General features: G+C 37.7%; 2 protein-coding genes across 5 annotated transcripts; one reads left to right on the top strand and one right to left on the bottom strand.

Moving 5' to 3' along the window:
* Window positions 1–1,661: 1,661 nt before the first annotated feature.
* On the bottom strand, window positions 1,662–10,251 carry LOC105044343 (transcription factor LHW). 4 transcript variants are annotated; one of them, XM_010922204.4, is made up of 13 exons: window positions 10,094–10,251; window positions 9,588–9,713; window positions 9,081–9,483; window positions 7,802–8,008; window positions 5,680–5,758; window positions 5,540–5,581; window positions 5,341–5,400; window positions 4,503–4,595; window positions 3,354–4,403; window positions 3,058–3,159; window positions 2,169–2,309; window positions 1,973–2,098; window positions 1,662–1,889 (listed from the first exon to the last, which is right to left on the bottom strand). In XM_010922204.4, exons 3-13 carry the CDS (start codon window positions 9,179–9,181, stop codon window positions 1,791–1,793), a joined length of 2,100 nt encoding a protein of 699 aa, XP_010920506.1. In that variant the 5' UTR covers window positions 9,182–9,483; window positions 9,588–9,713; window positions 10,094–10,251; the 3' UTR covers window positions 1,662–1,790. The 4 variants fall into 4 exon arrangements, with proteins under 4 accessions (XP_010920506.1, XP_010920505.1, XP_019706387.1 ...); XM_010922203.4 differs by having other exon boundaries at window positions 3,354–4,595; XM_019850828.3 differs by lacking the exon at window positions 10,094–10,251 and adding an exon at window positions 9,969–10,071 and having other exon boundaries at window positions 3,354–4,595.
* Window positions 10,252–15,790: 5,539 nt separating this feature from the next.
* Window positions 15,791–20,361, top strand: LOC105044342 (uncharacterized). The gene is made up of 3 exons (XM_010922201.4): window positions 15,791–16,148; window positions 19,377–19,465; window positions 19,588–20,361. The coding sequence occupies exons 1-3, from the start codon at window positions 16,034–16,036 to the stop codon at window positions 19,750–19,752; spliced, it is 369 nt and encodes a 122-aa protein (XP_010920503.1). The 5' UTR covers window positions 15,791–16,033; the 3' UTR covers window positions 19,753–20,361.
* Window positions 20,362–21,707: the final 1,346 nt, after the last annotated feature.

Raw genomic sequence — 21,707 nt, 5'->3', positions numbered from 1 at the left:
GTCCGATTCTCTCAAGGACTAGTTTACTTCATAGATTTTGTTAAGAGTTAACAGATTTCACCCAAAGCAATGTATTTATCTGCAGCTCGGTATATGGTCATGCATGGAATCATTCTTTTCAAGAACCCGGAATGCTCTGCAGTGTATTGTTGCTTTCTTATTTTCTCTAATAATTTATGCAAGTTAAAAGTCAGCTCCGTCCATGAGTTCTGAATTACACAGATCGGTATGTAAAAGTTGTTCACGTCACCTTAATAAAAGTGGCTCACAGTGGTCAATGGATGATCCCAGATCCGGAGCATTTACATATTTTCTAAACAATCACCATTTGCTTTGAATTGCGTTGCATCTAACAATTCCATCTGTTGCGACATGCAATTGACAAACAAATTGCCACCTGCCTTGGCAGGGCCGGCCTGGGGCAGGTCAAATTGGGCGACCGCCCCAGGCCCCAGGCCTAGACCTTATATTGATGTTTCAATAGGGTGCAAGGATGACTTTCTACAATATTATAACAAAAAAAATAATTAAATAAATTAATGATGAATTTTATACACTACTTAATGAATATATCTATAAAAAATTATTGCACGTAGATTAATTTTTTAATGATAATTAATATTTAAAGTATATTAATTTTTAATAGAGAAGATCCCATTTTTTCATTTAGTCCTAGATCTAAAAAATGTCAAGATCGGCCCTGTACCTTGGTCAAGACATACTGCCCTACTTCTGTAAACCGTAGCTGGCGGCATATGATGGTGCTAGCTGAATTTCCTACTTGAGTCTGACTTCCTCAAGGAGTTGTTTACTTTATAGATTGTGTTTAGAGTTTACAGATTTCACCCAAAACAATGTATTTATCAATAGCTCAATATATGCACAGTATGCGATCATTCTTTTTAAATAGAACCGCCAATTTGGGTTGGACCCGTCAGATTGGCCTGCCCCGTTATGTAAATGGAGCAGATTGGATTTATATTTTAACAACCCATTTAAAAGCGGATCAAATGACCCGTCCCGTTCGGATCGGAACGGACTGACCCATCTTTTTTTATTTACACACACACACACACACACACACATATATATATATATATATATATATATATATATATATATATATATATATTTCAAAAAAAAATTTTAATGTTATTGAAAAAATAATTGATGATGAAGAGAAAGAAGATGAAGAATTGAATGATGAGAACCACAATAGTGCTATGGAAGATAACTTTTTGGGATTTTGATTTGCTTCTAAATTAGTTTGAAAATTGAAACTTAAAATCTTTTAAGTTTAGATTGTATTAAGTATTTAATTTAAGTTTGATAATTTTATTTTATGACTCTAAGAATTGAGATGTGAGATTTGATAGATTAATTTGAGTTCAAATTGAATATGAAATTAAGTTTATATTACTGTTTATAAGATTTTTTTTTTGTTTTAAATTTTGATGGGTTGGCCTATTTAACCCGCGGTCCATGGTGGATCGGATCGGGTTGAGATTTTTCCAACCTATAAGTTAAACGGATCAGCCAACCCCGACCCATTTAGAGACGGGTCGGGATGGGTCGGGGCAGGCCGGTCCATCTTGACAGCTCTATTTTTAAATCTCGATGTGCTCTTTAGGGTGCAGTTGCTTACTTATTTTCTACAATAATTTATACAACTTCAAAGCCATCTCTCTATATCAGTTATGAATTACACAGAATAGTTTGTAAAAATTGTTCATGTCACCTTAATAAAAGTGGCTTACTTTAGTCAACAGACGATCACAAATCTGGAGCACTCACATGCTCGCCAGGCAACCAGAACTTGCTTTGGGATTGCGCTGCAGTAACTGCATTAGCGGCCAAAGAATGTGCATTCGGTGGAAACCTCTGGAAGCCTGTTGACAAGTTTTTATGTCATATATTGCTCCTGTTCATTAAAATGAGGATTTTGCAGCACAGTGGCGTGCAATTTACCTACCTCAATAATGAAGTGAGCCCACAGCTTGTCTGATCTGCTTTCTAGAACCCCCTTAAGGATAATCAATTCCAGACGTCTGATAACCAGAGCAATCTCTAAAAAGAGCCCATATTCTTCACATAGCATCTGAATTGTAGAATCGCATGCAATAAGTCACCGTAGAGCATTGAATTTAACTAGTGATTTAGTATCATACCTCTATAAGGATTTGGCCTGGCTGGTCAAGGTTTTCAACTTTGAGAGGGCAAATTTCAGACTGGCATCTCAGTTGATAAGCCCAAGTGGCTCCATTTTGCCGAGTTTGAGAAATTTCAGAGTTCCAATCCTCACCTGTAACCTGTAAATTGATGTGCTTTTACTTGACATCAGCTTACTAATGCCTAGGGAAGGAGGACATTTGGTGTTCCACAATAATGATTGTGGAGTAACCGATTGCAAACATACAGAGCTTCTGTATCATCAATTTTTAGTGTTCTAAGATGATGTGGCAACAATGACTTTTGACTAAAGAGAAAAACAAGCATACAGGGGAAAAAACTCCCAACTAGTTAAAAAAATCAAGTCTGGGTGACAAGGAAATAAATAACAACAGACAGTTACCAACGTCAGGTGTTATTTATGAACATGAGTGATGTGGGGTGGCTGCGGCAGTTTCTGTGAACAGGCATTACTTTCTGGCTATCATTTACCACCTCAATATTGAATGGGATTGATGTGTCAAATTTCAAATACATCTGTTATAATAGTAAGGATGTCTTTAGGGAACAATGAGACAGCCAAATTGTCATTTTCTCAAGCAAGTGAAATCTGTTCTAAAGAAATGCATGAATGACGGAAAAAAACCTAAGGATACAAACACAAAACACTAATTTATGCAAGAGAATGCATATCCAATCTCATTCCTGAATGGATTAAGAACTCCAAGGAATGGTTGAGTTGCCAAGAAGCTGGAAATGTTGTGGATTACTATGTGACACTATTTTCAAAGAGTCCAAATCAACAATCAACCAGAGCTAATTTAACCTGAATTTATAGAATATCCCATAGTGAATCATCATAGATAGGTACCAAAATGGCTAACTCACCTTTGGAATTGCAGACATCCTCAATTTTTCAGCTTGACTGGAAACACTTTTAAGAAACAACATGTGCTTTACAGTTCTATCCAGAAGTGCATCAATGCTGCACTGTATCATAGAAGAAGATAATGTCAAAAGGCTGATGCCAGATGCCAAACATCTGCTATGTCATATGATCACATAGAAGACCGAGAAAGCAAAATCTTCTTTGTAAAGATAAAGACAACTGTGCTGTATGCAATATGCGCACAAATAATTTTGGTCACAAACATGAAGGAAATGCAAGATGATCAAACAGTCACCTTTGATCCATCAGGAATTAGCTCCCGCAACTCCTTAACTCGGTCTTGGATCAACTGTCTGTCCCTAGGCCTTGGTTGGTGAAGTTTGTTACCTCTTCGTCTTTTGTTAGTCTGCGATGACTTTGGGCCCCTGTCATTTTTGTCCCCGGCCAGGCAACTGTTCTGCTTTTTGTTGATCAACATACCAATGCTCTTGGATGGAGAATCAGTAGGAGTACTCGCGGACCCTTCATTCTCAGAGACAAATGTAAGCAGTTCATGATTTGATGGAGATGAATCTCTCAAATTGAGGGGACTCTGTTCATTTCTGCAGTATGTCAGGCAAGAATCCATACACCCTTCTGATGAGTTACTGCATGATTTCATACATCTGAATGTCTCAAATGAGTTATTATTTGGATGCTGTAAGTTGGCTAATAATGCATCCAAGAGATAATCTGCATCACTTTCTTTTGCAAACCATGCATTAGATTCCTCAATCAATGGCCCATTAAATTCAGGTCCTGCTGCTTGGCAGATGGCAGTGGAGCTTCTTTGTTCATCAGCTTTTGGAGTAGCAGCAGCCATTACACAGTCATCATGTTCAGTACTAAAATGAAGCCCAAGTATTTTGTGTAGCTCCGAGTCAATGGGGAAATTAACAAATCTGCCATTTATATCAGCATGCTCCTTTTCAAATTCCTGATTTGTCACATCACTGACTTTACAAAGATCATAGTCACCGTGTTCTGCATCCTTCACAAATGCATTTGATAAGGCAATCTGTTCAGAGGTCAACCTATGAATCACATCAGTAGGGTGTGAGATTGAATTCATTTCATCATCAATGAAGGGGATATCGCCCTCAAGTATCTTATCAAGGTCAGTAGAACCATTCAGTAAGCATGGCTCTTCAGCAGGATCTATCCACAGGTTGCTGTACCTTGCATTCCATACATTGTCATATTTACATGGTCTTGCGCTTGTATCAAATATATGGTCCATAACATCTTGTGAGGTTGGAAAATTATCTTGTAGCATGTGAGGGCTAACAGTCGGCAACTGTTGCATCTGGATAGGATTAAACAAGTCACTCTTAAGTGCTGAAGGAGCTGAAAGATTCCCCAAGGAAGGCATACTGAATGATGAGAAAGGATTCAGAAAATCAACCCTCGGGGCTAAGGAACTGCAAGTCCCTGAGATATGATAAAGTGTAGAAAATAAATCTTTAATGTGAACCACCAGTGTTGAATCTTCCGTGACCTGTGCTTTGCAAGGAAAACAAAATTTGTATTAGGCACTATATATGCAATAACTGTATGATGCAAGGTTCACCATACCGGTGCATACCCCTTTAGCAAGTCTTGATATGCTAAACCAACCCCTATACCGGGCATACTGACACCGTACCAACATGGTAACATTATGAGGTCCCATACAAGATGGCGAACCTTGGTATGATGTATATAAAAGATCAAATATGCTTCTTGAACAAGCTTGAAAAGATACATTCAAACTGTGAAGTTCTAAAATCTGGATTACTACTGGTTAATTTGATCCTGAAGAAACAATGCAGAAAGAGGCTATTACTTCTAAAAGTCTAGGAGGACCATGTCCAGTGCTTCACTGCAGATAACAAACACCTTTCTGATAATCAAGAAGATAAAACACCATAAATCCAACTATAATATGTATTAAGTGCTCCAAATGGAGCAAACTGGAAAATTTATGCCTTACAAGGAATAGAAGAAAAAAAGAATATATAAATGTTCAACAATCTGATTTAAGAGTTCACCACTGAATAACATTTTAAGTCAAAATAAATACTCTGTATCAAGAACCTAGATTAAACATTTCAACAGTAAAAAAATGGACAATTCAAAAACAACTGTATAAAATCACAACTGACAAGCCTTATCCCAACTACCTAACAGTTGGTCCTGTTCATCCTTCATCATCTTAAAGATATTCAATTGTCAACAAATGAAAATGGTATAACAGAACGCACCATGTCTAATGAGCCAAGTTGCACAAGCCCATGAGGTATAACAGGTACAAGCAGAATTGTCTGCAAAACCATGAAACAATTGACCAGTGCATACATTAGCAGCTGTCATGCATGGAGGGTCTGGTTGAAAATGAACTAACTTATCAGTACTGAAAGCAAAACGTTTTTTGTTGGTCCTGGTTACAAAGATTTCAATCACCTTGATACCAGCTTCAAACTGAAGTTCCCATTTCTCTCTGCACTGTAATTAGTAACATCTGCCTCAGTTCACATCCTTATTCAAGGTCAAAACACAACACTAATCAATTTAAAATTAGGAATTATGAATTAATAGCTCACCTCTGATGGAGACTTAGAGTTGAATTCACCAGCAAAAATCCAACGATGGTTCCCTGTTTGGGCCACTTTACCAATAATCCTGTTATACAATAAGCAATTGCTTAATTTTGCAGCCAAAGGAACTCTCTAGAGATCTTTCTTTTTTTTCTGGGGTAACATTCTAGAGACAACTTTAATGAAATTCGGCTTAGCAAAGTTCAACCAACATGCAGCACCAGGACATACCAACTTGGATGGGTCTCGTCATAAGATTGCTACTTTGCTTAATGATTTAGGCTTTTACACTTCTCATCTCCTTCGTCTCTGTCCACCTTTGGTGTTTCACCTTTTTTCCTTGTGGAATGAAATTATGGGTGGCGCTTTCTGATCTAATACAAGGGAAAGAATCTATATTTCTACAAGATGGCTAGCTTTTCTATGAAGCGGTCCATATGGCAGCACAGGTATGTGTTGCCTTGGCATATGCAGCCTGCGCAACCTGCATATGCAGCCTGGCATTGTGCAGATCAGGTAGAATATGAAGATAGGTAGGGCCTTATTATGTTTGTGTGGGAATAAAAGCCAGATCATTTTGACTTTATCTTTCAACCCTAGCAAGAAATGGGACAGAATTTGGTGGGACAGAAAGGTGCACCTTTACCATTATAAAGAGTACAGGTCAAGAAAAAGTGTTAAGAATATGCAAAGAGGAAGATCCATTGAATGAAGTATTACACATAAATACCGGTTATTTTCAAGATGATTGACACATTGTCACAATCTTTACAGGAACTTTATTTGTTGAGCAGGTTTTTATGAAGCATTAGCTCTCAGAAATATTGGTTTCATTCCTATGTTGCAGGATAGGAATTCAAACTGCAAGATCATTACTACAAGAATAAGAATATGTTTGACTGGAGCAACACATACTTTGGGTAGGGTGAAATAGAGGCTGTTGAAGAAACTCAGGTTGCTTGATGCACTGAACTCCAAGTTGTATTTACTCACAGTAATGGAAAGTTATGTCACACAAGAGCATCAGAATTTCGATGAAGAATAAATTTGTAGGAATAGATACCCATTAACTAGAAGCAGAGTTGCTGATGAAGTTTGTATGGGCTCTATAAAATGGTGGACAATTGGACAAGTGGTCTGAAGAGAGAAGTATAATTATGATGTATTTTAGAAAAATGAAAGAAAGTTCCATCAGCCACAATATTAACATTGAACACACAAGTAGAAGATATGGTAAGTTCTCCAAAGAAGCAACGAATTGCATAAATTTAACACTGCTTTGCAACATGACTATGCAAATATGACTACTCTGGACTATAATGACTAGGTACTTGAGTTGGAAAATCCTTACAAAGGTGGAGAACTGTAGAAGGTAAGAGACTTACACCTCTTTAGTGAGGATAAAGTGAATATTGATCTGCATCAACTGGAAAACATGTTTATGGTGCATCCAGCAATGCCCTCAGTCTTCACATTGCTTTAATATTATATTACACTAAACAATATCTGTCACTGCATTGTTTTTGAGTCACCAGGATAGACAAACTGACGGTAGAAGCATGTTCACAAATATGGATTCTAGAAATCCAAATAAAGAAACATAATTACATGTGCTGCAACAGCATAACATGGATCGCGGGCTGCATTTGTTGATGAACAATGCGGGCTTAAGACCAAATGTAAACATCCATCAAAGAAAGTCATGAGATATGATGAAACAAAAACATCGAAACATTGTATAAAAACATTTCAAAAGCACTAAATCTGTGCCAATTAACTCACAAAAAGTAATATATTAGATGTTCCTTCAAAATGAAGTAAAAGAGAATGCCATGCATGTCATCATCTATGAAGGATTTCAAACAACCTTTAGATCCTACGAACTATTAGCTTCTGAACTATATGGATTGGCATTTTGGTAGCATCACTGTTGATTTTGAATTTGCAGCCCAAAATCAATCAAGCAATAGAGTGTGTCTGTGTGTATATAGAGAGATGGCGAGTCCTTTGTTGAGTGAAATCCTCCCTGATGGAAAGATTGTAGTACAGGAAAATTTTACATACTATTTTAGCATATCAAGGAAGTTTATAATCTATCTATTAAAAGTATAAAAAGAACCAAGCATACCCTTCTCCAAGTGAGTATAGCTGACATGACATGCTTGCGACCACCATCTCAATGGGGCATCCCACAGAACTTCCAATCCAAGCATCCTTATCACAGCCAAAAGAAATGATCCCAGGTTTAACACTAGGTAATCCATCATGCAAAGCATTTTCCACAGGAACACTTTCTTTTGCATCGTCTAAATAACCATCCTCCCATGTCAATATCCTGCAAAAATAACCATAAGACACAAAAAATGGATACTAACATATGAAAAATCACACTTTAATGTTTATGAATATCTTTTAGAGGAAATCTGAAAAAACTATTTCAAAATTCAGAATCCATAACAGAAGCAAAGAAGTCTAATTAAGTGTGCCCCCTGGATGAAATGGTATCTTAGTTTATATACCTCAAGATACTCCTGCACCAAGAAAAGCAACAGTAGCACCACTTTCTGGCCTATGTGATTGTAGCATAAACAAACACTGTAATGTACTTATCCCTAAAAGTAAATCACTATCTACATGGTATAGATATGCAAAATATGATAATGTAAAGAAAGCAAATACTGATCTCATTAGTTATTTGTGCATGATTTTGATGTTTTTCCTTGATGCCTATCTATAAACCGGGCCGGTTCGGCCTTGTACCATACCGAACCGGACTGAATCGACCTGAATCACATGGTTTCGATCGGTTCGGCCTTATACCGTACCAAACCGGCCGGTTCGGTGTGGTTCAGGGTGTTTTTCGAAAATTTGGTCTGAATTGGACCAGTTCTCCATCGGCACGGTATGGTACGGGATATCCCGGCCCGTTCGAGCTGGTACAGAATACCATGTCACACAAAGAACATTGAAGAATATGGATGTTGGCTTAGGCATGGTTTTCTTAGCTTCGGACACTGTACCTCAAATATGAGTTCCACATTATTGTTATCATCGATGTTCCACCATCAATTTTTTTTTTTTTTTTAATGATCAGCAGCTTCATTGTCAGACTTTGGTACAGCTTTGATGATCCTTTTCTAGAAAACTAGCTGCATCAAATCTGAAAACTCCAGAAGCATCATTTTAAAGTAGATATGGAATGATCCAGAACAAGAATTACCAAAAGGAGCAACCCACCGGCAAGTTAACAATGAATTGGCAGGTTTCTGATGTAGCCAGTTCATATAAACAAATGGCACCAGCAGATTAATGGTAAAATACAGGATTAATAAAAGAAGACCTCAATAGTCTCCAAGCATATAGAACTTGAGGTAACTTCTGCGAAAATGAAAAGTGAAATAACTTACATATGGTTCCCATACTTGAGCTTCCAAAAGATTGCATATTTCCACTGTGAATTGTAGCATAAACTCATTAGCAACTGCCTCAATGCGGTAGCAGTTCTCATTGCCCAAGTCAAACTGCGTGATTCAAAACAGGCAGAATGTCAAGCCACCAGACCCTCGCAGTCCCTAACTGCCTCTGTAAGAACCACGTCCTGCTTGCTTCCTACGTAGACCAGCTCGTCGCTTTATCGGTGGTCCAGTTGAGCCAAGCAGCAAGCAGCCCATACCTTTTCTCTACCTCTCAGTATCTAAATACTCTAATATCTAAAGCGAGAATAATCCAATTCACAACTAGATGGTGGAGAAGGCAAGCAATTTCTCAATATAATTGGCGCTGCTGGAGATGATGGCCATGAAAGATAACCTGTCTTTCCAACAGTTAAAAATCAGCAAAGCTAAAGTCTAGTTAAAAAGATATCTCTAAAGATGAAAATTTGAGCAAAATTTAGTTGTCTTTTAGACCATAACTGTCAGAATCTGATCAAGCCAACTTTGCGTCCTCCTCTATATCTGTTACCAGGGTAGCAACTTCAGAGAGAGAGATTTTTCCCAGTCTTTTCACGCGGCAACATTGTTATGGCCTCAGTTATCAATCTGTTTATTTCCAAGAAACACGAAAATTAGCAGAAAAGAACTTTCATCAGAGATCGAACAGGATTAAAGAAAGAAAAACTCTGAAAACTCCAAATTTTGAAATCATGCGACCAACTAAATCTAGTTTCGCCGAGAAACACAAGCGACGATCTCTTAGCAGAAAGAAAGAAATAAATAAATGCAAAAGATCACTACAATTAGGTATCATCATCGATCAGAGATCAAGAAATCAGAAAACCATGAAAGATAACCCACAGATTGCCAAATTTCATCGTTCCCAGCCGAGAAACGTAATCATCTTCAATCAAAACAATCAAGAAGACAACCCGACTACTAAAACAGAGTCCACAAATGGAAATCAAAGGAGAAGCGAAGCACACCTGGTTCTTCCCCTTGTTTCAGCGCGAAAGAGGGCTCTCTGGTGACTCCTTTCTCCCGGACATGAAACGGCCAAGAACCGCATTTAATAGTCCTCCACCATCGTCAACGCCACGTCGGATGATGCTCCACCGCCAATCATTTCCTCCCACGTGATTATCAAACCCTTTCTTGCAAATTTCTCTCTTTTTTTAAAGCTCGCACCATCGATAACATAATTTCACAATAACTGTTCTCTAGTCACATTTCAACAACCGCAACTTGGTGTTTGGGTGATAGTATCACGATTATCTGTAAGCGAGCCACGTCGAACTAAAAATACTTAAGGCTTAGCAGACGCGGTATATTCGCATTGCTCTCTTTTGAATTGGCATGGTGAAGTGTCCCCCCCCCCCCCCCCGCCCCCTTTTTTTTTTTTTTTTCGGGTAGAACTGGAGTGTCCATTTTAATGAAGCAAACTGATTGGTGCACATTTTTTCAATGATTTATAGCATTGCTCTATAAAAGATACAATTATTTCTAAATGTCAACAGAAAATGCCAACTTCTATATTTCAGATAGCGTTGACTTTTGAACCCAATGATGCATTGCCCCGTTGAAATGCTTGAGATCTACATGCGATAGATTTGATGTCTTGAGATGCTCGTTTGCTACGCCAAAATGGTCAAGTTCATTTTTAAGGAAAAAGAAATAAAAAGTCTTATCAAATACTTTGTGCAAGTCTGACTGGTAGACCATGCAACATGCTGCAAACTTGTAAATCCATCTTTGCGTATTAGCAAACCATCATCTACAGTTCACAACTATGGCTTAGTTAAAAGATTCTGGGCTCGTAGGGCATGCGCCAATGGTGGTTCTTCCTATACGCCAAGCATGGACAAAACTGACTGATTACAGGGATTCAAATAACAAGAGTTCTATAGCACGTCATGTGACAGAATCCCATCAGTCTCAAATTAAGATCGGTATATCTAATATGCTAGGAAGCTTCATCGAAACTTCCAAAAATAGTTATTTAGTAGCAATCTATATACAAATTTAGATTGGTAGAGGGCATCTGCTACAGTCCAAAAGACATCTCACTTTATTTTTATTTAAGGTAGGATAAGACAATCGTGACACTGAAATTTATGCCATGCTTTTCCTAATTTCCCTTATAGCAACCCAGCACATTTTGCTTGATCACCAAACTATCAGGGCAATCATAAAATCACCTTATTAGCCCTTAGATATAATAGCATGACATCCATATCGGCACAAGACAAAGCAGTTCAGGATATATTTGGTTCGCAGTCGAAATCACAAATGAAATCAGAATTGGATTGAATTGGACCCTTTATATCGTCAATGCATTTGGTTCCTATTTTTCTCTTGAATCAAAATAGAAATAAGACTCTCTCTGGCCAAATAGCTGAAATTGAAGTTATTTATTTCAGTTTTCATTCTAGAGGCCAACTCCCTTCAAACCAATCACACTTTAATCGAATCCTAGAGCTAAGGCTGGGGATATAGGAATAAATTTAATGCAAACTTATGGCATACCCTGCCTGCCTCCTTTCCTGCAATTTTATCGCCAAGAAAGGGCACCGCTGCACCAGTCCTGATCGTGATGTGAGAATTGATAACAAGGTACGTAGGAAAGTAACCCATTGCTATAATAACATCCACATTCAGAAAGTGACCACCCTTTGAAAGAGGAGCTCTTCCAGTGCCATGACCTTCTACATTGTCGTGCTCAAATCAACAAAGGAGAGATTCGAGATCTGTGACGTGTGAAAGGGATGTTGGGCGAATCGATAGGAGGGACTTGGGAGGTCTCTTTCACCGTTGTCTACCACCCCACTTCTATAATACTAACAAAAAGGATGGATGAGATCACGCACCGACCCACCACCACACCAGAAATGTCATACCTTATCATACATCGTTATCATTACAAAAAGAAAAGATAATGCGGAAGGGTTGTAGTGGAGATCAGGCCTGGCAAAAAAAAAAAAAATGATAGATCCAATGCACTTACCCCTTCTGACCATATAAACCAAGTAGACATTTGATTCTCCAAGATACATATGATACTAGAGATGCATTACCAACACCAGAACCTCTTTGGTGTTAGAAGGTGGGGACTGGGGCAGACAGCTACCATAGACAGCTTCATTGGGTTGAACAAGTGCGTCTTTATATTTCCTCGCATAATTAATGGTATTGACATAGAAATAGTCAACTATATATTATCCACAGGTCACCAACCAAAATTAGATTTTGAACCAAGCGAATGCTTATTGGTTTGGCCAAGCTTGTAAGCTGTGTCTGGTAGGAAAATTTGATGGTCGGCAGCACCTTTGTTGGTCTTTACATTTTTCTAGTTGTTTGTGTCGCAAATATCTGTCATATAATGCGGCCCAATGAAATTGAAGAATGAGAAGTTGTGCTTTCTTATTGCAAATTAGGCATAAAAGTACAAATGATTTGTTTAACAACATTGAATTGATTGTTTAACAAATAGATCGAGCTTACTTCTCTAAGCCCTCGCATCAGCTAGGGAAGATAGTGATCTTGGATTTTGCGTTAAACAACAACAAAAGCAAGCAATTCAGCAATAACCCCAACTTTCTTCCTAAAATTAGGAACTTCAGTTCTGAGTGACTCTATCGAATCATTTTGCCCGAGTACCTTTTCCAGATGTCCATGCTTTATGTCTATTAGCAGCTTAAAACCTTCCAAATTCGCCCAGAATTTCCAAAATCGATAACCCAGTCTCAACTTGAAGCTAGCAAAATAATACCTCAGGTTTGAAGATAACATCACCACAAAGTAAATAAACTATCCTGATTGTGCACACATATTTAAAACAACCAATCCCTTGTCTGTCAACATTAGTACAAACCTTCATTCAAGAAACATTACGAAGAACCACTTTATCAAAACATCAAGCAATGCTACCCGAAGTGTATATGAAGATGATAATGCCAAATTCTGCAAAGGTAACTTGGTCCAAACTATGCACATAGTCTGTGCTTAGCAATCCCTCTCCATCACAATATGCTCTTGCATCGTTGATGAAGGTCTTCAGGTCCATTTACCATGCCAGCAGTGAAAGAAGGCAGCTGAGAATGTTAATAGTAGAGAGCTGAGTATGTTAAATATAAGGATGAATAATGGTATTCTTGCATTATAACTCGATAAGATACAAAAGCAGTGTAGGTCTAGAGTCAAAATCTTGTAGTTGTCATTCCCAGAATTATCAGATGTTGCAGTGATCTATGCAGAAATCGTGTACGATGATTCCATAAGAATGGAATGGGAGGTGCAGAATTGGAATAAATTTCAAAGGAAACAGTTGCATCACTGAACCGATATGAAGCAATCGGCGATCCCTAAAAAGAGGTCCTCCACTTCAAAATTCCAGCTTACCTCGTGAATCGACCTGCAGTTGTGTCAAAACATCGGAAGGCCCAAGTCCATCCCCAATCCGCAATAGATTGAAACAAAATGCTGTATACATCAAACGGAATTTTCGAGCATGAAACACTGAAAGGTACATTTTTGATAAAGAGACTTTGCAAAACATGTTCACGCAATTACATCTCCGTAAATAGCGGTACCTTAGGGCGCATTTGGTTAATCATGAAAAAAATATTTTTTTTTATTTTTTTAAATTTTTAAAAATTAAAAATCAAAAAATAATGTTTGATAATATCATAAAAAATTAAAATCAAAATAATTACTTCATATGTGAAGCAAAAATTTTTTATTTTTCAAAATTTATTTGTTTATTTTTTTATTTTTTTTTTTTTCACATCTAAAATACCAAATTAAAAGTAAAGAGTTCAAATTCTCCTCTCTCGTCGAGCTCTTCACCTCTCTAAACCCTTCTTTCTTCCTTCTTGAATCATTCTCCTTCATCGAGTTTTTCACCTGTCATCTCTAAATGTTATTTTTTGCTTTATAGTAATGTAATTATCAAACATATTTTTTTATTTTTATTTAATAATAAAAATAAAAAATATATTTTTTAAAAATTAAAAATTAAAAATTAAAAAATATAATAAAATGCATCCTTAATAAAACTAGGGGAAGAGCCTCAATTCCCCTCCTGATTCCATCAAAAAGAAGACATGCACCATTTGAAACTATCATAGAGCCATAAATTACCGCCTAAAGGTATATCCATGGAGACAAAGTTAAATTCTTTCTAATTCTAACGCCATTTTACTTGGACAATCTCACAAATTTCTTGCTGTTTAAGTCCACAAGAACCATCCAGCTCTCTCATCTGATCAGCCATTTGTCCGCACGTCGATGTACCGACCACCCAGCCTCACTCCAGGATGAAATTAAGTATATTGAAGAAAGAGGATAAAATAAAGAGGAAGAACAACCCCAAAAGTGGTCTCTCCTTCCCGCACGTGGCAAGCTGCATTAAATCTCCTTCCCGCATCTGGCAAGCTACGTTAGATCAAAATGATAAAAAAAATCAGATATTATAATTCAATAAATAATACATACTTAATAATATAACAAATTTTGTCATAGTCTTTAATATATTAAAAATAATTGGCATGTGTTGTATATTTGTATTCAAGATATAAATGTTTTATGCATATGATTTAAATGGTAAAAAATAATTACCAGTCCACCGGTGACTGCTAGAGTCAATGTTGTAAGATATCAATCTCGGTCTTTTTTTTTTTTTCACAAAATAATTATATCACATCATGCTACAAAAATATGAAAAAATAATAAAATCATCAGAAAAATTTTATATATTAATGTGATGAGTGTAATTGCATAAATGAAATATGTAAGTTTCTTTTAACATAGCCATGAGCTTAAATTCATTTAGCAACGAATCAATTGGAAATTTAAATGGAGATGATACTTACAAGACAATTTGAAAAGCATCTACTAGTAAAATTGAGATAGGAAAAGACTAAATAAAATGGCTGCAATAAATTATGAATGCAAGAAAAAAATAATTAAAGATATTAGTGACTAAAGTAAGTTTATATATGAGGACATATGATCTATTGAATCAAATGGTATATACAAAGACAAAGGCATCAGAGTATATATTATCACTATGAAGTTCACACTCCAGATGTTAGAGAGCATAAAATATAACTGAAATGGTCGAAAAGGTGCATTAGGCTATCCTCAGCAGCCCAGATCATCCAATCACCTTCATCTTCTCTCGTTATGTAAAATAAATACTAGATTAGTTGATAAACTAAGAATCTAATTCAAGAAAGAATTTTTTTATGTTATACAACACGAAATGCTGTGCCATACAAATATAACCCACCAGCAAAGTATGTGTAAGATTATTATCTTTTAAAATAATCTAATATAATATATATATATATATATATATATATATATATATATATATATATATATATATATATATATATATATATATATATATATATATATATATATATATATATCAATAATATGATGAATAATACATCAAACGAAAATTAATAATACAGAACTGCAGTTAGATGACGTCCGGGTTTGGGTTCAAGCCCCCCCTTCCGATTAGAGTTGGGGATGGGTTGAATATTAAAAAGAAAACCACTTGTATACCTGTCATTTAATTACACGCACAATTTTTTTTAGAGTGGAGAAAAGATGGTCCGCGTCGATCCGAACCCCACTTCGCAATCTCCTGCCGTCCCTCCTATTCCTCTTTCGGCGGCGGCGGCCCCCTTTTCCGATTATAGGAGGAGGAAAGATGGTTCGCCCCCTCTTCCGATTAGAGTTGGGGATGGGTTGAATATTAAAAAAAACAAAAACATTTGTATACATGTCATGTAATTACACGCACAAATTTTTTTCGAGCGGTGAAAAGATGGTCCGCGTCGACCCGAATCCTGCCGCCCCTCCTCTTCCTTTTTCGCGTCCTCCGACTTTGGGAAGGAGGAGGAGGAGGAAAGATGAGCGGCGGCGGAGGGGGAAGTAAGGGCGACGAGGCAGCGGACTGCCCGGATTCGGAGATCTACTCCACTCTCATGGATCCCAACGAGACCGTCCACCGACACCTCTCCCAAGGTCTCGCTCCTCATCTACTCTCTTTCTCCCTTTCTCTCTCTCCTTTTTTTTTTTAATTTATTTTTGGGTTGGGATTAGAAGGAATAGCGAGGAAAGGGGCATCTTGGAGGAGGAGAGGAAGTTCTTTTGGGTTTTTGTTCATTCCATACTCGGGTGGACTGCAATAGTCACTTCTTCCTCCATCCGCGGCGGCCCCCAACCCTCCAAAACCTACGGAGAACTTCGACTTCTCTATCCTCTCGTACCACCAAGAAAAAGAAAAATTAAAAAAAAAAATAAAAAAAAGGAAAACCATGTTATCTAGTTAGAAACTTGTCACTCCAAAATCCATCTGAATGCAATAAAGTCCAGCAGAGTTTGAATTTAAAAGCTTTATAAATATTATTGAGATCTCGAAAACCCACTACTTCTTCATTAAGAGGCACAGAGATGATCAAGAGAGCCAATGATGTTTAGCATTTGACCTTTCATTGCCGAGACCTCCTATTCCAACAACCGGAGCTACGATGACCTCCCTGCCCCCATCTCTTCCATAAACCTGCCGATGGACGATTTCCATCGGCCTATCGCTGCAATCTCGTCCAATCTCTTCCTAATCTTCTTGATTATGAAAGAAGTATATATGATTTGGAAGAGTGCTTTTTTTTTTATAAAAAAAAAAAATCCCTCCTTCAAAAAAGATCGATTTTTTTCTTCTTTTTATTTTTTCCTCTTATCTTTTCCCTTGGTCTACCTGAAAGCGAAAAAAATATCACGCGTACCCCGCGCACTCGTCCGTTTTCTTCCCTGAGCGAGACAGAGAAAAAGAGAGAGGGGACGGACTAGGGTTTCTTGTTTTTCTTTTAGAGTAAAAAATATCTCAAGCTCATCACTGCATTCACATCACCTCCACCTTCTAAGCATGATCAACCAGTATAGTTCTTGATGCATATTTTATTTCAAAAGCATCTGATGTATATGGTGTATTTTTTAAGAAAACAAAGTTTTATTTCTATATGTAGAGACATTGTTTCATAGTAGCACATCAGTGCAGTGGGGATGTTCCTGATCGAATATTATTTTCTATGAACAACTCACTAGAATATTATTTTCTATGAACAACTCACTAATAATATTAGGTCCACAGGATGCTCATAGATTTTGTAGTTACATTCACGATGCTTGTAAATTTTGTTGCAATAAGGGCTGAGGGCTATATGGGCTATTTTTGGATCTCACGATTTTACCTCTAGAAAGGTGCCTAAGTAAGAAAAGTGATCTCTTTCTATATAAGTTAGATTTTTCCTTGACTTCAACCAATATGGGACTAATGATGTCCTTTCTTTTACGCCACAACACATTGGTCTGCCTATTCCAAGATAGATTTCTATAAGTAATTTTTTTTCTATTCTTTTAGAAATTAGGAAAACAGCTTCAGTAACGATATTTATTGCTTTAATTATCGCTATCAGTCTGTAAATCTTTAGAGATTCTATAGCATAAAACTGAAATTTCTCAGAGTAAATCTAGTTCACTAACCAAGATCATGCAATTACAAATACAGTAAATTCATTTGATAATCTATGCGACTTTTTGATGTTACCAAGGTGAGATTTTTGCAGATTTTGATTGTTCTCTAAATTCGATACAAAAAAAGGCTTCATGATGTGGTGTTGCATAATTCTTCTTACCATATTATAGATTATGGATATGTTCTTGAAACTGGAACAGCTTTTCATGCTGTATGTTTGCATCTAGTTGTCTTCTTTCTTGCTGTTTTTGTTCTGCTTGTACGCCTTTTTATACAAGCTTCAAGCACTCCTTGCTCTTCTTCTATCTTTGTTGGGTGGATGTCTGGTCAGGACACCACCTCCCAAGATCCTTTCAATACCACGCGATGCAGTAGGAAGAAAGAAGAAACAAAACAAAAAAAAAACAATCAAAATACGTGGATCAGCCACAAAATGACTCGTCTCCACGGGGCATGCAAACTTCACTATGAAAAAGAAATTTTACAAGAGGAGACCTCACCCTCAACCCTTGTACACCCAATTCTCTCTCATCTGAAGTTCTCCTTTCAAAAGCTCTCTCTCTCTTGGAGACCCCCCTGAACCCCTGAAGAGCCTGGCGACCGCTGTCCAGGAGCCTCCTGCTCCTCTCTCACAGCGCTCTCGCCCCTCTCTCTCTTCTCGGGTTCGTACGGCGGCGAGAAAACGAACCACTCACCTCTCTGTTTCGTCACAAGCCTTTTTAAAGGTTTAAACAGAGTTTAAACCTAATCTAATTAGGTTTAAGAGTCCTAAACAAGCCAAATCAGCGTCCCAGACCGTCGGATCAAGACCGGGAGCCACCTGGGCCGTTGGATCGCGCTCCGGTCCACGGAATAGTGCCGTGGACCACGAGAAATGCGTGGGAAATGCCCACGCGGTCCACAGGCCCCGCCGTGGACCGCCCGGTCCACGGTGGACCGGAGCAAGGGGGCCAGCAGGCCGCTGGCCTGGGCCGGCCTGCGCGCGCTTGGGCCGCGACGTGCGGGCCTGGGTCGCGCGTCCCGCGCGCCGCCGCCTGCGGCCGTGCCGCTGCCGCCGCCGTCGGTAGTCGGCGGTCCTCCGCCGCCTCGATTCTCGTGCCGACTTCAAAAGCTCGTATCTCCTCCATCCGAGCTCCGTTTCAGGTGATCTTGGTCTCGTTGGACTCCGTTTTTCGCCGCGAACCTCGCTGTGGGCTGAATCTCGAGGCGTCAAATCCTAACAACCTTTTTCAGCGTAATATTTTTTTTTTTTTAATTAAGTAAATTCAGCATGCAATCGCACTTGTTTGAATATCGGAATCATGGCAACAAGAAGACCGGTAAATCCCTCTCGACGTTTAGCTGACAATGGAAGCTTACTGCTTGTTGGATCACTGCATCAAAAGCCACAAACCTTGCCTTGGTTGTCCATCAGTATGGTTCCCTTGGTATGTTAATGCAAGTGCATCAACTGGTAAGGTACTATAAGGTTGGAGTTTAATTTAAGTAATTAGATTTTCTGTAAATCTCAGGGTGCTTTCCTTCTCATAGGTTGCTTCTATCATGGCTCAGGTCTGTTCTAGTCTCCTAAAAATCACTTATATAAGTGATTGTTATGTAGTTCAAGATAGAATTTATTATTTTTGCTATGATTCCCACTCTGTTAAATGATTTTATTGTGTTTATAAATACCTCAAATCTAATAATATGAACTGAAGATACGATTTTTCAATGACCAGGTGGATTTGGCAGTGGTAAGGAAGCTATAAACATTGGCGAAGGTGGATATCTTTGTTTTTCGACACCACCATCGGCTTTCATGGATCAAGTTACTATTTCCAATCTCTAGGATATACTAGTGTGCATCAATTAATCAACCTTTAACATAGAAGCAACCAAATTCCCTACATTCTACTAAACAGCAACAATTTTCTGTGCATTTACCTGCAGGTCAAATTTCAGGAGTTCATCCTGATGGACAGGATATTTGTCCAGATAGGCTTAAAAGGAAATGAAGCTACAATGAAAAAGTTTGAGCAGACTGCCAACAAGATATTGTATAAACCTAGCTGCCAAGTGTTTCTTCTCAGCCCATGGCTTGCTGTCATGGACTGATTGGCATGCGGTATCTCAAAAGACAGGCATAGCAGATCATGTTGGATCCTCATCTTCAGTTGTTTTTGATCTACGTCTATAAGATTTTAGATATTTATTGATCGAATTTTGTAAGAAAGCCATTGTTTGAATGGTTTCGAGGTGCATTAGGGAAATTATATTTTACTTATTCACCTTGTTGAATTTGCAAGACGGCTCTTTTTCCTCGTGAAGTGTGAGAGCAAGCTGCGCAAATATAATTTAGTCGTGTTAGATCGTGCTATAGAGAGGCAATACTATTTCTGGTGGTGTTGTTCCTGCTTGGTTGTTGTTTCTAAGCCCAGAGGGGTTGGGCACAAGCAACCTTGGGAACTTTGGCGTTGGTCGAAACCCATTTCAACCAGGGGTAAGCGATATGACAAGGACGAGTCCGATTGAGTTATTAATGGATTTGGTCAGAGCCCTTCTCGCTTGGCGACCTTGTTGCTTAGCCAGATGTATGTGTAGAACCAAGCAATTTGCATTCTCAAGAGGTTGAATGGAACCACGAATCTTCATTCACCAAAAAAAACAAAAACATATATCTTGATCTGAATACTTGCTAATAAATAGTGTACGGATTGGTGTTTAGACTTCACGTTCATTGCTGCTGTTGAGCCTCATTATGGTACCTTATTCAGATTACTGGATTAGTCTTAATTTCCTTACATGAACTGGTTAAATATGTGCAGTGTTTGTTCGTGAGAAAATATGTGAAATGACTCTGTCTCTCTTTGGATAAATGTGAAATTTATGTTTGTTTTAGCTTCAGAAGATAGATCTTCGATAGACCTAATGCACTGTGCACAGTTGCAAAGGAAAATTTAAGTGCACAAGCATCTGGAAATCCATTCATCAAATGGATAATCGTGTTCTTTACCAGGTCCAAAACAATATCAAATGGAAAAAAAAAAAAAATGATACAGTTGGATCCAAATTTGAATCCCCGCTAAAGATGGCAATGGGTAGAGTTTGGATCAGCTGTTCATCTCCAAATCCAAATTTAATACATTATATTCAAACTCTATCCAATCAGATAAGAAAAGAGATACCCATCCTCATATCCAACGGGTTCGGAGATATTCACGGGTAACCCATTTTCTCATGCCTATCTCTGCCTCATGTCTATTCCATATCCAAAAAAATAAACAACCAAAATAATTTTATGCATATTATCAATCAAAACAAAATTATCAATTCAACATACAATATAATTTATAAGTCCAGATTTATAGAAAGCAAATATAGAAATAGAATTACAATTCAACATAGAACATATAAATAACCAAAATAATTTTATGTATATTATCAACCAAAACAGAATTACCAAAATAGAATTATAAACATATATATTCGAGTATGAGTTTGAGTATTATCCATATCCGTAGGTTTGGATCGGGTTCAGATTTGGATTTGGATAGAAAACAGTACTACCCATATCCTATCCATATCCGTGCTATAGTTTTCGGATTTTATCCAAATCCGATCAAATCTTATTTTTCGAATTTGATCGGATTTGGGTAGGATGCATATCCATCGGATCATATCGATTTTGCCATTCCTAATCTCTGCATGGATATAATATTTTACTAATTGCCTTAGGTGCATGATCTCTAACAACAGCTGTTACAGTGACAGATGTCAGAAAAGCTAGTAGCTAATTTTAGCAAAAATCTTTGCTCTTGCGGAGGCCTATTAAATTCAAATATCCATGATTACATGATTACATCCTGTGAAGACCTATCATCCAAGTTACTCACTTTTATAGGTCCACAACCTACTGTTACTTTTGTAGCGACCGCACTAGGAGGGCAACCAAAGTTCATAAACAAACAAATGTGAAGATTGGTGGACAGCTGTAATTGAAAATAAAATAAATATTTTATTTTGCCAAGTACGTTCAACAAAATAGATATGTTTCCTTAAAACCTGAAGAG

Source organism: Elaeis guineensis, chromosome 5, assembly GCF_000442705.2.
Source record: "Elaeis guineensis isolate ETL-2024a chromosome 5, EG11, whole genome shotgun sequence".
NCBI classification, from domain to species: domain Eukaryota; kingdom Viridiplantae; phylum Streptophyta; class Magnoliopsida; order Arecales; family Arecaceae; genus Elaeis; species Elaeis guineensis.
Note: the sequence above shows the minus strand (reverse complement) of the source record. Positions and strands in the feature narration are given on the sequence as shown.

Excerpts from the sequence above, each read along its gene's own strand:
- LOC105044343 (XM_010922203.4), bottom strand. The coding sequence starts at position 9,181 with ATGAGAACTGCTACCGCATTGAGGCAGTTGCTAATGAGTTTATGCTAC. Across the intron at positions 5,401-5,539 it reads AGTTTGAAGCTGGTATCAAG|ACAATTCTGCTTGTACCTGT; the intron begins GTGATTGAAATC and ends ATGGTTTTGCAG. Across the intron at positions 2,310-3,057 it reads GGATGTCTGCAATTCCAAAG|GTTACAGGTGAGGATTGGAA; the intron begins GTGAGTTAGCCA and ends ATCAATTTACAG.
- LOC105044342 (XM_010922201.4), top strand. The coding sequence starts at position 16,034 with ATGAGCGGCGGCGGAGGGGGAAGTAAGGGCGACGAGGCAGCGGACTGC. Across the intron at positions 16,149-19,376 it reads CCACCGACACCTCTCCCAAG|GTGGATTTGGCAGTGGTAAG; the intron begins GTCTCGCTCCTC and ends TTCAATGACCAG. Across the intron at positions 19,466-19,587 it reads CATCGGCTTTCATGGATCAA|GTCAAATTTCAGGAGTTCAT; the intron begins GTTACTATTTCC and ends ATTTACCTGCAG.